This window comes from Aedes albopictus, chromosome 2 (genome assembly GCF_035046485.1).
Source record: "Aedes albopictus strain Foshan chromosome 2, AalbF5, whole genome shotgun sequence".
Classification (NCBI taxonomy): domain Eukaryota; kingdom Metazoa; phylum Arthropoda; class Insecta; order Diptera; family Culicidae; genus Aedes; species Aedes albopictus.
The window spans coordinates 410,994,733-411,011,358 of record NC_085137.1 but is presented as its reverse complement, the minus strand read 5'-3'; the positions used below and the strand labels follow the sequence as shown (position 1 = coordinate 411,011,358).

Here is a 16,626-nt window from a genome sequence, read left to right as displayed (position 1 = left end):
TTTCCTGCCGCACCCTGTAGGGTGCAAGACTTTTTGGACAGGGTGTCCGATTTTGCACAGTACGTATAGCAAAGTTAATACCAACATCTTGAGAAATTTACATCTAACCTGAAGAGTTTTGTTTTTGTGCAATTGAACTTGATTAATAACTAAACTTTTCTTTTGCATTGACCATATCCACCACTGATCTTCGTTAGCGATCAAGCAGGCGAAAGACTGCATATACGACATGTTCGAGAACATCTGGCAAGGAAATCATCCCTAGAGCAAAATTCGTCAAATATAATGGCAGTATGTCTTCATAAAAACGATGAAATTGTACTACCGCCACAAACGGGAAGATTCTGCTTCAATGAACGCAACGCCAGATGAAGGTGACTTCGGTTATGATCAGATGTGCAAAGAAATGTGCTTAGCAAATCCATTATATATTACTAAAAGACATACACTATCCGTCATAAGTAGAGACTCACAAAAAATATTGCAATAATATGGAATCACCCTAACTCACCTCGATATCTCTAAAACCAGAATACCTACAAAAATGCCGTTTTCAGAAAAGTTGTTGCTTTGGGTTTCTGAATAACATTGATGAAGACTGCATCTTTGTAAGGTATTGGAGATGTTAAGGTGAGTAAATGCGATACAATATTGTTGCAATACATTTTTTGAGTATGTAGTTATGACGGGTAATGTACTTGGCTAAGTGGAATAAGACTGTCATATCATTAGTGTATAGCAAAACAAAATAAATACCTATTTGATGTTTAAGTTTCTATTTCGTTAACAAAAATATAACGAATGCATTTTGGAGACTTTTTACCTGAGACGAGACTCGTGAAGAGAAAAAAAAGCAACGTCAAGTGCAGCCCAACTGAGCTGTCAGTAGTAGCCCGTTTGATTACGTTACCTAAGACGAGGAAAGTATTGCTATCCGAGATAAATTCTGAAGCCAAAATTCACTCCGAACAGCATTTTCTTCTCCTGTACTGTCAAAAATAAATTGAAAACAAAATATTCCAATGATTACTTTGCTTGGCGATTCTTGGCGATGCAAAATTTCATCTCAACATGATTTTGTGCGTAAATGGGATTAAGTCACAATGCATGTGAGATGATGCAATCACGTACATGTTTGAACCACCAGCCCAAAACATAATGTCAACACAGATAGGAAGAAGAAAAAAATAACAAAGTGGAGAAAAAGAAGACCGTCTTCGCGAGTCTCGTCTCAGCTATTTACTGCACACGTTATGTCTGAACCAGCAGATTATAAAAACTGAATGTACATCGGGTTTCTTCCCACCAAACATCAGTATTCAAGCTATATTTTCATTTGCAGAAGGTTTTAAAAAATTTCATCGGGGAAATTTTGATTTTTTCATCTTTTTAGCTGTTTTTCATACAAATTTACATGAAATTCTCATTTTCGGTCAATTTCTCTCCCATACAAAATGTATGGAAAAATTTTCACCTATAGAATATTTTAAAACCTTCTGCAAATAAAAATATAGCTTGAATACTGATGTTTGGTGGACAGAAACCCGATGTACATTCAGTTTAAATAATCTCCTGGTTCAGACATAGCGTACTACAGTGTGTTACTACAACCCCCATAAAGTCTATCGGCAAGCAGCAGTTTGAATATTCTCAAATACACGCTACAGCTCTTCATCATGAAATACTTGGAATAGTGAATAATGGAAGTGTGCGACATGGGTTTTAAATATTATATCACGTATTGATTATAAATTTCTTCATCTTCAATACCAAAATTCCGAGAATTAAGCAGCAGCATATTTTGCCCCATTATCCCCCAAACGTCATATTTATAACATCTTTCATGTATACTTATTGGAATCAGAATGTTATAATATGAATGATATATTATATTAACTAAACGTATTTCGACTGTATGGTTGATACTCGAAGAGATGGCTTTCCAGTCTTGACGTCGGACAAGATAAAATAGCAGTATTTTTATTTTTGTCAAGACTGGAGAGCCATCTCTTCGAATATTATATTAACTGCAATGGAACAATTTGATTATACTTTTAGGGAAATTGGGGTGAAACAGGCTTTACACTCCGCTGAAGCAATGTCGTAAGTACAAGAATCATTCGTATAGAAATTATCTGCCAAACAAGCTATTTGTCAACTTACAGGGGATGGCCAAAATGTTTGGGATAGGCAACTTTATTTTCCACAAAAAAATTCAACATGCTGTAACTTTTCATAGAGTGCATCGAAAAATCTCAAATTTTGCCTGTTTGTCAACCTATTATATGTGCATCATTGGTACAAATTTGAACGCGATCGATTAATTTTTCGCGAAGTGAGAATCGTTTGGGTAAAACACTATTATTTAGACAACTAATTTTTGAACTGTTATATCTCGGAAACCAGTGAACCGAATTGAATGCATTTTTTAACGTTTATCAACAATATATGGATACTTAATACGACGTTATAAAATGTAATATTTTCTCACGGCGAATTAAGTTATACCGGATTGAAATTTTTACCCATATAGAGGAAAATAAGTCAATTTTACAATACCACACAAAAATAACTAAATGTGTTTTCCCTTCAACCTAAATAGGCTCTAATATATCTGATTAGAGATAACTTGAGAACAGAAGTGGAAAATCTTTGGATATCAACACTAAAATTTTTTGACATTGATGTAAAAAAAATACATTTTTTCGAAAAAAATCCAAAATGTGTCAATCCATGATAACTTTTTTCAACATTTAAAAAGTACCTATGTTTTAATAGTTTGTGAAGCATTTACATATTGTTAGTGTACGTTCAAAATTTCATTCAATTCGGTTTACTGGTTTCCGAGATATGACACCTCGAAAAAGAGTTGTCTGAAAAATAGTGTTTTACCCAAACGGTTCTAATTTTGCGAAATATTAATCAATCGAGCCCAAATTTGTACCAATGATGCACACATAATAGGTTGACAAACAGGCAAAATTTGAGATTTTTTGATGCGCTCTATGAAAAGTTATAGCATGTTGAACTTTTTTGTGAGAGAAAAAAAAGTTGCCTATCTATCCCAAACATTTTGGCCATCCCCTGTATATGGTCATTCAAGCTTTTTGATTGTTTTTTTTTTTCATTTAACCCCATTGTACCATTAATTTCCAAATTTCATAGGAAGCAGAGATATTACTGGTTAGCTCTTCATCAATATTAACTCATATCATGCATAGAAGTTTCAAGTTAAAGTTATTTTAATTTAAAAACAATAAAAAATAAGTTTATAGGGGAGTTTGGGTAAACTAAGCTCTAAAACTATATGTTGCCGTCACCTCCCGTCTATGGGGCTATGCGAAAACAACATTTAGGATATCTTTGGAGTATATAAGCAATGGCTCATCGTTTGGAAATGTTTGGAATTGGTGGTATAAGGATGGGAACTACTCACTTTTGTATGCAGGAAAACTTAAATATTACCAATAATTTAAGATCAAACTTGCCAAAAATGGTTTCTTTAGAAATAAATCATGTGTATTCGATCATTTATTTAGTTATTGTCACGTAAAAAATCATAAATAAAAGTAAAAAATGAATTTCTACCTTGAAAATATACCATTGCCTAATTGACCCCACAACACCCTAAAACTCCAACATTTTAATAACTTTTTGTATGTAACGTTACTCAATGGGAGTGAGGCGATGGTATCCCAGCGAAATAATCATTAAAATCATAACAAGTGCCGTAAAATAACAGAAATTCACAAATTTTAGGGGGAACTGGGGTGAAACGGGATCTATGAGAAGTTGCCCGTACATGAATCATCCACCAACCAATTCTTGAGAAAATTTGCTTACGAATAAGCCATTGATGGTCACATAGTGTCTTGTATTAAGAAAGTTATTAATTTTTTCCACCTTTGGGTTTGATTTTGCCCAATGTGCAATGTCTTATTTATCTCCTTTAAGGGAACGTCCACAAATTACGTCAAGCAAAAATGCCCATTTTCAACCCCCCCCCCCTCCTATGTCACACTTTTTGTATGAGACCTCTAAAATTTTTATATGGATTGTCACGCTTTGCTGGACCCCCCCTCCCCCCAAAGCGTGACGTTATTTATGGATGTTCCCTTTTTGGCCTAACGTCCCCACTGAAATAGAGACACTCTCTGCAGCGCGACCTTGCAGCCCAGCGTGCCTTTTGTGTTTTACTAGTTTTTTGTCATCTTTTGACTTTATTGTTTCTCAAACTATGCGTCGCAAGTCGCAACACACATGATGATACATAGGGCAACCAATATACTTTGGGCCCCCATATATTTTGGACCCACTGGGTCGAATTACCAAGACTTTCACAGATTTAATGGGGACATGACGAAAAATTTGAAATCATCATTTTCTCACAGCAAATCTCATTATTTGTCTTGAAACCCTCATTATTTGCCTTGGAGCTTCGTAGCCGTGCGGTTAGGGTCACCAAGCTTATAATCGCACCATGCTATGGGGTGAGGGTTCGATTCCCGCTTCGGGCGTTGAAACTTTTCGTGAGAACAGTTTCTTTCCCGTTTCCACTGGTGCATGCTCCGTTGTCCGTTGTCTAATGTTAAGTTTAAAACAGTCTGTACAGCCGAAAAGCTGAAGACGTTGTCCGTGTCTTTTAAGCCGGATTTTTTTCCAAGCGTTATTATAAAGATTTTTCTAAGTCGTTATGTAGTTTTGGTGCTCAACAAGGATATAAAAAGGTGCAAAATATTTTTTCTGGATATCCGTAGGGCATCCAAACTGTTCTTAAGCTTAGATCCTTAAGCCTACGGATGTAACGGTTACTTATTTCATTATACAAAAGCTATGATTTGTAATCTATCATGTTCATTAAGCCTTCTTAAAGTTCTATAGACAGTATCAGATCCATCGGGATATCCTAGGTCATCCAAACTGTTCTTGAGTCCAGATCTGAAAGTCTTGGGGTGCAACGGTAACTTCCTTCATTATATAAAACTACGATTTGTAATCTATCATGATCAGTAAGTCTACTGAAAGTTCAATAGACAGTATCAGATCAATCGGTATATCCTAGGTCATCCAAACTGCTCCTGAGTTCAGATCCTTAATTCTACGGGTGTAACGGTAACTTCTTTTATTACACAAAGCTGCGATTTATAATCTATCATGTCCAGTAAGCCTTTAGAAAGTTCATCTTCCTCTTCTTCTCCTTCTTCTTCTTCTTCTTTATGGCTCTACCTCTCCACTGGGACTTGGCCTGCCTCGCTTCAGCTAAGTGTTCTTTGAGCACTTCCACAGTTATTAATTGAAGGGTTTCCTTTGCCTGCCATTGCATGAATTTGTATATTGTGAGGCAAGTACAATGATACACTATGCCCAGGGAGCCGAGAAAATTTTCCTGACCGGAACGGGAATCGAACCCGCCGTCTCCGGATTGGCGATCCATAGCCTTAACCACTAGGCTAACTGGAGACCCCTAAGTCGAAAGTTCTATAGACAGTATCAGATCAGTCGGGATAGGTCATCCTATGGGCTAGGTGGCGGATGCAGCGAGCACGATCAGAGGAAGAGCGAAACGAACGGCGGGTGGTGTTCGCCGCTGCAAAAGCCGCGCTTAAGACCGCGGTAAGAGCAAGCAAAAAGGCCTGCTTTGAGGGTCTCTGTCAGAATGCCAATACGAACCCGTGAGGTGACGCCTACAGGATCGTTATGGCCAAGACGAGAGGTGTGATGGCTCCTACAGAGCAATCTCCAGAGATGTTGGAGGGGATCATTGGAGGACTTTGTCCGCGTCATTATTCTAGTCCTTGGCCTCCTTTCGTAGGACAGTCGGGGACTGGGGCTGGCGATGAGGAGAGGGTCACCGATATGGAATTTGTGGGGATAGCTAAGTCCCTTAGCGTAGGTAAGGCCCCAGGTCCGGACGGAGTTCCGAACCTGGCCTTAAAAGTAGCTATTGCAGAGGCTCCCGAGATGTTCAGGTCTGTTATGCAGAAATGCCTGGACGAGGGAGTTTTCCCAGAAGCTTGGAAGAGGCAGAACCTGGTACTATTGCCAAAGGCGGGGAAACCACCCGGAGACCCGTCGGCATATAGACCAATATGCTTGATTGACACGGCGGGGAAGGTGCTCGAAAAGATCATCCTCAATAGAGTGTTAAGGTTCACTGAGGGCGAAAATGGTCTTTCGAGCAACCAGTACGGCTTCCGGAAGGCGAGGTCCATCGTAGACGCTATCTTGTCGGTTACAAAAACCGCCGAGGAAGCACTCGAGCCTAAGAGGAGGGGAATTCGCTTCTGCGCGGTAGTGACTCTGGATGTAAGGAATGCGTTTAATAGCGCCAGCTGGTCTGCTATTGCCGATGCGCTCTTGCGTCTGGGGATACCGGAGTACCTGTACAAGATTCTCGGAAGTTACTTTCAGAATCGTGTACTAGTCTACGACACGGAGGTGGGTCGGAAGTGCTTTCACATAACCTCAGGAGTCCCGCAAGGTTCCATCCTGGGTCCGGTGTTATGGAATGTCATGTACGACGAGGTGTTGAGGTTAGAGTATCCAGTGGGAGTGGTGATTGTCGGATTTGCCGACGACATTACGCTCGAAGTCTACGGTGAAACGATCGAGGAGTTGAAGTTGACTACCGATCACTCGATAAAGGTTGTGGAGGCGTGGATGCGGTCCAGGAAACTGGAGCTGGCACACCACAAGACAGAAGTGACGGTTGTTAACAACCGGAAGTCGGAGCAGCAGACGGAGAGTGTAGGAGAGTGCACTATCCTGTCAAAGCGCTCCGTCAAACACTTGGGCGTGATGATCGACGATAAGCTTACCTTTGGTAGCCACGTCGATTATGCCTGTAAAAGAGCCTCCACAGCTATTGCGGCACTGTCCCGGATGATGTCCAATAGCTCAGCGGTGTACGCCAGTAACCGCAAGCTTCTGGTTAGTGTTGCTACGTCCATACTTAGGTATGGCGGCCCGGAGTGGGGTACCGCGCTAAGTACTGAATGCTACCGACGGAAGCTGGAAAGTACTTACAGGCTTATGTGTCTGAGGGTTGCAAGCGCGTACCGTACCGTGTCACACGACGCTCTCTGTGTCATTACTGGTATGGTGCCCATCAGCATTCTTATCAGTGAGGATATGGAGTGCTTCGAAATGCGCGGCACAAGAGGCATACGCAAGACTGTCAGGATGGCCTCTATGGTCAAATGGCAGCGCGCGTGGGACAGTTCCACCAAAGGAAGGTGGACCCATAAGTTGATACCGAGGGTAGATAGTTGGATTAATAGGCGCCATGGGGAAGTTTCATTCCACCTGACACAGGTCCTTACAGGTCATGGTTGCTTCCGACAGTATCTACACCGTTTCGGGCATGCGGATTCTCCCGAATGCCCAGTGTGCAATGGTTTAGAGGAAACGGCGGAACACGTTTTGTTCGTGTGCCCGCGTTTTCGCACAATGCGTGACCGCATGCTTGCCACATGCGGGGAGGACACAACTCCGGACAACTTGGTCCAGAGAATGTGTAGGGATGAGATTAGCTGGAATGCCGTTTCAACGGCTATCACCCATATCGTCTGGGAGCTACAAAGGAGGTGGCGCGTGGACTCGGAGAATGGCTAGTCCAGATGCAAGATACAAGAGGTGGTCCAGGGGTTCGAAGTCGGCTTCGTAGGTCATACCGGTGCCCTGCGGTCGAGATCGACCCTTACAGCGATTAAGTGGCCGCGGAGAGGAAGTCCCGGTAGCGGTGCTGTCGTGGCGTCAGTCTACTGGGTTGGATCTGAGCCCGCGGTTGGAAAGGGGTCCCCGGCAAGGGTCGGGGTAGGTGAGACCCTGCTGTCTGCAACCTACGGATGCATCTGATAAGGCCTGAAGGGTAGTGATACCCTTGCCTTCAGCAGGTCAGATCGGGTTGCATGTGGGCATCAGTTCTTGATGTCCGCTCAGCAGTAGGGCGCGGGCGGGGTTGACCCTGCCCGCCTTCCGAGGACAAAGGGAGTGGCGAGGACCACTCGGGAAACTGGCTAAGCGCCAGCAGGCTACCGTGATGGACTCTCCAAAGCGAGTCATCGATGTTCGTTGCTGCTAGGCTACGGCAGCTAACCTTGAGGGTGCGATATGCACTAGCCCCTCTCTGAAGCAATACCTGCTTGGTGGTTCCGGAGAGACGTAGGGTTTGGCGACCATAGGAATGTGTTTTAGCGGGTCGAGGAGAGAGTAGTCCTGGCTTCTACCGGCATTGTAGAAGACGGCCTCAACCCCACACTACCCTAACCTTCCTGTTAGGGTGTCTGATGAGCAGATTTATCCCCCTATGGTTTAGAAGGAAAAAAAAAGACCACCAAAAAAAATCTAAGAATGCCTTGTGACCTTCAACTATTCACTGAACATGACTGATTATGTAGGGTTACTTCATGTAGCAGGAAAGAATTTTGATACAAATGTCAACTGGAAGTTCTTAGTTGTACGGAAGTTTAGTAATCCTGAAATGTCTTTCGCAGAAGTATACGGATCTTCACGGATACACAAACAATGAATACAACAAATGCATATTTCAAAAAGTGAGTTTCGTATAATGTTGTACAACTTTAAATATTTCAAAGGTACAGAGCAATGCCTACTAGTCTTTGAAGAATATTAGTAAACATGATTCATTGTGTATCATTATTCAATGTAGCAGGCTAGCATTGCAAGTGTAGATATAAAATTGTGTATTCCATGAAAGTTGGGATAACCTAAATTATCGCAAAACTATCATAGAGCGACCCTCGAGAGTTAAGAGGTTCATGGATCCTATTTGGCTATGTAACGTTACTATCTAAAATGGTTGATTTTATCAATTACGCTCTACAGCAGTAAGAAAAACCAAAAATATCCCAAAAATATATAACAATGCTTATTATTCCTCGAACTGCTTAGGTAAATACAGTTGATTATGTAACACTACTTAACCTTCCTAATGCATCACGTTGGGAACAGCTCGCTGTCGTAGTGCACGGTTTAGATCAAAAATGATCCAAATGCACTATGAGCGATAACATGGTGGCAAAAGTTATTATCACAAATGTAGACCTGAAGCTATGGTCTCCGGAATAGTTTGATTGATCTGGAATATCTCAAAGGTATCTTGCAATGACTCATGAAATGCCAGGGGGATTACAGTTGGATGTGTAATGTTACAATTCATTGTGAGAATTACTATTGTTACTGTCAAGAGATCCCAAGTAATCATCAACATTATATTTCGCATTTTTGGCCTTATAGGCTTATCATACGGCCAATATAGAGCAGGTTAGTTCTACACTAGCACTGTATTGTCACGCAAAGCATATAATAGTGCCATGTGGTTACTTGGGATAAACTTCAGGCAGGACAGTTCGGACGACCCTAAATATCCCAAAGGTTTATAATAATATCTAGTATCTTGTCTAGTATGTATACTTCAGGTTGGTCCAGTAACCTCGATCGATTATGCAATGTTATTCAGTATATCAGATATGGCTGTTGTTTCAATTTTTTATAAATTACATTTTAGATTTCAAGAGCTTCACGGATCCCAGTAGATTATCTAATGCTATTATTTATGGCGAAAACATAGAATATTATTATTGTAGATTTGAAGGACTTCACTATCCAGCTTTTTACGCTGGCTATAAAACGACGTAGAAGTTCCGCCTTGTCCCACGCGGCGACCGTTGGCAGTGTCGGAACGTCGGAAGCTCTTGGCTGGAATATCCCATTGCATTACACTGGGCAGCCACACTCGTTTCATTTCGGGTGGTCTCTTTCCTTCTTCACGCCTTATCTTGCAGTAGTAGTAGTAGTAGTAGTAGTAGAGCTCCGCACGGAGACGTTGTTATGAATCTTTTCCATCTTTCGCCTCGGTTCCTCTCTCCAGAATCCTCAATCCGTTTATATCATCGTAACATTCCTAGCTCCGATTAGATCTCAGTAAATCGAATGATAATCTGTTCTTCGTCAAGTTTATCTTGTGGAGCCGTCTTCAACAAACCAGAAAATAGTGGATAGCCATTCAATAAATCTGAGACGTGTAAACTAGTTGAAACTCATCCATGACAAGAGTTTAGTGGGTACCGTAAAATGGGGTAACTTTGATAGTTTTTCAGCGAATTTTCTCAATATTTTTACATGTAACAGTATTTCCCCGAGTTTTTTATTTTTAAAACAAGTACTGGGGTATCAGTTATCAATTGCAATTAAAAGATTCGACAATCTGAAATATTTTGGATAACTTTTAGTTTTTCATTAAATCGAAAATCAGATTTTCATTTTGGGGCAACTTTGATAATGCCCTAAAAACACAACAAATCTCAAAAAATAATCACAGATTGCAATCTTAGGAGTATGAACATGATGAGAGAAGGCTTGTGGAATATATTAGATAGAATTTTTATATCAAAACATTGATTTTTTACTAAATTCTACATATAAAAATGAGTTTGTGGAGTATTGAGTGCAAAACATAATAAATTTAGCTAATAAAAATCATTATCTTTGTAATAATAAATGCTTAACGGTACACCAACATATGATTACATGCTTTGTTTTCTTTTTTTGGTTGTTTTTTAATGTTTTATTAACAAATTTTGAACAACAGAGATTTATCTACATGAAATTACAAGGGCATTGCATACTTTTAGGCGTTTATCAATGTATAGAGATTAATATTCCAATTTACAAAATTGCTTCCAATTCGTAAAAACACACTCTGTTAAGAGATTCAAGGCCAGATTTAGAATCTACTATGATGAATCTATCGAGAATAAGAGTCCGTTCATTGAAAAAACAGTAGTAACGAAGTCGTATAGCAGGTTGTTTGAAGGGGTTGATAAATAAAAAAAATATCAACAATTTTAATTTTTTGTCCAAAAAGTTGTATTTAAACTAGGTTTTAATGAAAATACGTCTAAGATGAACTTTTATGTGTATAGGATTGATTTACATTTACCTTTTTCTTAACTGGTTGAAGGAATCATAGTTATAAGATAAATTACACAATGCCTGCCGCACTATCAAAGTTACCCGCATTATCAAAGATACCCCGTTTTACGGTACTTCCAAATATCTTAGGGCCGATTTCTTCACCCTGGCTCAAGCGTTAAACCAGGTTTAATTATATGGGTAAGCCTGGCTTACCGGTTAAGCCGAGGTGAAGAAATCGGCCCTTAGTAAAACTATGTCTGAGACCCAGTTGGTCCTCTCCCCTTCCTGACCAGTATCCGTACAACTGCTCCTTATTATCCGTTCGTTAAATCAAAACGTGAAACGAACAGTTATACCTTTAATCGACTATTTACTCTTTATCAATTCCTCTGCGAGGGCCATGAGATTGCTCAAATTATATGGGAAGTCATACTGTATCTACATCAGAAGAATACAAAAATAGGTATTCCACATCCAACAGTTTTCCTACTGCCTATTTCGGCTTTGGTAAGAAGTGATGGGACCCATGAGGGCTCCGGGTGATATTTTTATTACATAGTTAACTGTAACAAAAGGTTTACACTTGGCCCAAACTGGCCATGTCCATGGCGTAGCACAACTTAGTAAAACAATTGGTCGTAATCCTAATCCAAGCAAATATCGAGAATAAATCATCAGTCAGTGGCAGGATTCCACATCATACACACTATGCTGTCCCGGTAAAGTAGATTAGGCCCTTGAATCGTTCTGCTGCCGTCTTCGGCCAGTACCGTTGAAGAGTTTTTCACTTCCCTGGATTAACTTTTTTGGTATTTGTTCACACGTTCACTCGTCATAACTCGTGGCATCATGCTAAATCAACCTAAAAAGCAAAATTTAAGAATAAAGTAGAAATGTATTGCTACGTAATACCCATTCACTAGAATTGAAATCATTGACGTTTTTTTATCAACAACGAAAATTTTCAACGCCAAGGAGCTTGCTTTGATCAAACCATAATAAAATTATAGTGTCGGCAAGAATTGTCAGAGAGGGTGATCCAAAATTTATGGAAAGCTAGCGTAAAAAGCTGGATAGGACAGCTTGGAACACCTGCAAAACGGTGAGTCGATAATGAGAGCTCCCAACATAGCCCCGGTTATCACAAGTTCCTACCTCATGCTTTCACGGGTCAAGCGATGACAAAGACCGCCAGCTAAGAGTTGTGTGCTTAGCTGGTAGTGCAGCCTGGGCACTGTTGTCCTTCTGACTTCAGCTAGATTGAGGAGGACGACCCGAGCGTCTGTTCACCAAGGAGGTGCGGCTCAAACAGCGTCTATTCTGGCATCCAGCGGCTGAGTAAGAAACGCTGCACCACGCCCAGCTAGATCCAAGGTGGTAGCCCCATCAGCGTGGTCGTCCCAGTGTTGGTTGGGACGTTAAACAGAACTGGCAGAACAGATGGCCCTCCGGCGAGACAGGAGTGTTGGCGTAGACCCAATAAGCCACCCGTAAAAATCCCCATTGCGAATAACATAGGAGAAAATACGATTCGATACAATCGACAAAGACCCACGCGACGAAATAAGGACTACGATTGGAAACTTGGAACATGGAATTGCAAGTCACTAGGTTTCGCAGGATGTGACAGGATGATCTACGACGAACTACATCCCCGCAGCTTCGACATCGTGGCGTTGCAGGAACTTTGTTGGACTGGACAGAAAGTGTGGAAAAGCGGGCATCGAGCGGCTACCTTCTACCAAAGCTGTGGCACCACCAATGAACTGGGAACAGGGTTTATAGTGTTGGGCAAGATGCGACAACGTGTGATCGGGTGGCAGCCGATCAACGCAAGGATGTGCATGTTGAGAGTTAAGGGCCGTTTCTTCAACTACAGCATCATCAACGTCCACTGCCCACACGAAGGGAGACCCGATGACGAGAAAGAAGCGTTCTATGCGCAGTTAGAGCAAACATACGATGGTTGCTCGCCGCGTGAGGTGAAAATCGTTGTCGGCGACATGAACGCGCAGGTAGGAAGGGAGGAAATGTACAGACCGGAAATCGGGCGAAACAGCCTGCACGCCGTATCGAATGATAATGGCCAGCGATGCGTAAACTTTGCAGCTTCCCGTGGTATGGTAGCACTAGGCTTCGCGACTCCGAATCACAGAAACGACTGGTACGACGGCGAATGTGAACAGTTGAAAAACGAGAAGAATGCAGCATGGGCGAGAATGCTGCAACACCGTACGAGAACGAATGAGGCACGTTACAAACAGGCGCGGAACAGGCAGAACTCAGTCTTCCGGATGAAGAAGCGCCAGCAGGAAGAACGAGATCGCGAAGCGATGGAAGAGCTGTACCGCGCTAAGGACAAACGAAAGTTCTACGAGAAGCTGAACCGCTCGCGCAGAGGCTTTGTGCCACAAGCCGACATGTGCCGAGATAATCACGGGAATATTCTCACAAGCGAGCGTGAGGTGGTCGAGAGGTGGCAGCAGCATTACGATGAGCACCTCAATGGCGACGTTGCAAGTACCGAAGGTGGCGTGGTAACAGATCTAGGAGTATGTGCACAGGACGAAAGACTTCCGGCCCCTGACCTTCAAGAGATTGAGGAGGAGGTTGGCCGGTTGAAAAACAACAAAGCCGCTGGAGCAGATCAACTACCAAGCGAGCTTCTAAAATACGGTGGAGAAGCACTGGTGAGAGCACCAAGATTTGGGAGGAGGAAGTATTACCGGAGGAATGGATGGAAGGTATCGGTTGTCCCATCTACAAAAAGGGCGACAAGTTGGATTGCGGGAACTACCGCGCGATCACACTACTGAGCGCTGCCTACAAGATACTCTCTCAAATTTTATGCCGCCGTCTATCACCGATTGCAAGAGAGTTCGTGGGGCAATATCAGGCTGGATTTATGGGTGAACGCGCTACAACGGACCAGATGTTCGCCATCCGCCAGGTGTTGCAGAAATGCCGCGAATACAACGTGCCCACACATCACTTGTTCATCGATTTCAAATCGGCGTATGATACAATCGATCGAGAACAGCTACGGCAGATTATACACGAATACGGATTCCCGGATAAACTGATACGGTTGATCAAGGCGACGATGGATCGAGTGATGTGCGTAGTTCGAGTATCAGGACACTCTCGAGTCCCTTCGAATCTCGCAGAGGGTTACGGCAAGGTGATGGTCTTTCGTGCTTGCTGTTCAACATTGCTTTGGAGGGTGTAATAAGAAGAGCGGGGATAAACACGAGTGGGACGATTTTTACGAAGTCCGTTCAGCTGCTTGGTTTCGCCGATGATATTGATATTATTGCTCGTAAATTTGAGACGATGGCGGAAACGTACATCTGACTAAAGAGTGAAGCCAGGCGAATCGGATTAGTCATTAATGTGTCGAAGACAAAGTACATGATGGCAAAGGGCTCCAGGGAGGAATCACCGCGCCCGCCACCCCGAATTCATATCGACGGTGATATGAAATCGAGGCGGTTGAAGAATTCGTGTACTTGGGCTCACTGGTGACCGCCGACAACGACACCAGCAGAGAAATTCAGAGGCGCATTGTGGCAGGAAGTCGTGCCTACTTTGGACTCCGCAGAACTCTACGATCAAATAAAGTTCGCCGTAACACGAAGTTAACCATCTACAAAACGCTGATTAGATCGGTCGTCCTCTATGGGCACGAAACATGGACCCTTCATGCAGAGGACCAACGCGCCCTTGGAGTTTTCGAACGGAAGGTGTTGCGTACCATCTACGGCGGAGTGCAGATGGAAGACGGGACTTGGAGAAGGCGAATGAACCACGAGCTGCATCAGCTGCAGGGAGAACAAACCATCGTCCATACCGCGGAAATCGGGAGGCTACGGTGGGCGGGTCACGTCATCAGGATGTCGGATAGCAACCCGACTAAAATGGTTCTCGAAAGTCATCCGACCGGTACAAGAAGACGTGGAGCGCAGCGAGCTAGGTGGGTCGACCAAGTGGAGGACGATCTGCGGACCCTACGCAGAGTGCGGAACTGGAGACAAACAGCCATGGACCGAGTGGAATGGAGGAGGCTACTATGTACAGCAGAGGCCACCCCGGCCTTAGCCTGACCGGTAAGGTAAGGTAAGTAAGTGTCCCGGAACCGCTTCCGAGTGTCTCGCCGGAAGTGGTCAAATATAAAAGTGAACCATATCCCCATGTATGGCGACACATCAAATCGCGGATGTTTCGTTAACCTGATGAACGGTATAAGCAAGGAAAAAGGTCCAGACCACATTAACAACTACCGCTATTGTTCCGGAATCAGCTCCGGCTGTCCCACCGGAAGTGGTCAATTATAAAAGTGAAGCAAACCCATGCATATTTACCTTACCGGGCAGACTAAGGCCTGAGTGTCCTCTGCTCCATTCGACTCGTTCCATGGCTGTGCGTCTCCAGTTCCGCAATCTGCGAAGTGTCCGCAAATCATCCTCCTCTTGATCGATTCATCTCGCTCGCTGCGCACCACGTCTTCGTCTCTGGAATTCCCGACCGGCACGGGAATCGAACCCGCCGTCTCCGGATTGGCGATCCATAGCCTTAACCACTAGGCTAACTGAAGACCCAAACATTACGTTAACCAATCCATTTAAAACTTAAACATTCTTCTTTCCTTTCTCCCACCCGTAGCAAGTGTTTGGTTACGAACCGGACGTGGACTACCCGGCATACGACAGGATTCCCTCCGGCTTGACATTCCGCTGCTCGGACAAGGTGCCCGGCTACTACGCAGACGTCGACACACGGTGCCAAATCTGGCACTGGTGCCTCCCGAACGGCTACATGTTCTCCTTCCTGTGCCCCAATGGAACCGTTTTCAATCAAGTATTTCCGCCTATTGGATATCGTGTCTCTAGCGGGAGGATTGGCGGACTTTTGGTACTGATTTCTCTATTGTTTTCCATTTTAGGCTCATCGAGTATGCGACTGGTGGACCAACGTCAACTGTGGGGATTCGTTAGGGCTGTACGACAACAACAACGAACTGTACCGGGACGTGGAAGGAAACCTGATAGCTGGATAACGACAGAATTCTGTGGTTGTTGTGCTTTCCTATAATTTATTGTTGTTAAGTTTTAACCGTACCTATTTAGAGTGTATGTAGAGACGTTCTGACTTTGATCGATGACAAATGTACGATATGCTATAGCTTAATATAGCTTATAAGACTTAAACGACACAACGAGCTAGTGTGCAATTTATCAAACTTCTAAGCGTGATCCAACTTATCAAATATTGAGATTTTTCTTTTAGTTGATTTTTATTTCGAGTGTTTTTTTTTTATTTTGTAAATATAAATTAATAAAACCATAAACATGTAGTTTTTATTTTCGTGTTTAGGCTTTTCGGTCTAACGTATACGTATAAGTCCCTATAGGGGACTTGATTTTTAGCTATAGCATATATGAAACAAACACAAATGTCCAATCTAGTTCCCGGCATCCTAAGGACAAACGTCTTGAAATCCCGCTTCAACAATGCATCAGAACTTCAGACGTACAAATCTCAAGAAGCAAGCTTCAAACTGTTCAAACAACAGAGCGTTTAATTATTCTGTTCTTGCTCACTTGTAAAAAGCCTAAAATGAGAAGCTCAAGTGTGCTGGTTTTGTTTACGAAGAGGTTTCAGGTTTCATCGGCGAAGCCGACCAGCTTT

At 42.8% G+C, this 16,626-nt stretch overlaps 1 protein-coding gene across 1 annotated transcript in view; it reads left to right on the top strand.

Annotated features, from left to right (window-relative positions):
- LOC109417971 (U-scoloptoxin(01)-Er1a-like) overlaps window positions 1-16,300 on the top strand; it is a 28,662-nt gene extending 12,362 nt beyond the window's left edge. Inside the window, exons 2-3 of the mRNA XM_019692116.3 lie at window positions 15,601-15,795; window positions 15,881-16,300. Of these exons, the coding sequence (XP_019547661.1) occupies window positions 15,601-15,795; window positions 15,881-15,994 (309 nt within the window). The 3' untranslated portion in view covers window positions 15,995-16,300. The remainder of the gene's footprint in view (window positions 1-15,600; window positions 15,796-15,880) is intronic.
- Window positions 16,301-16,626: the final 326 nt, after the last annotated feature.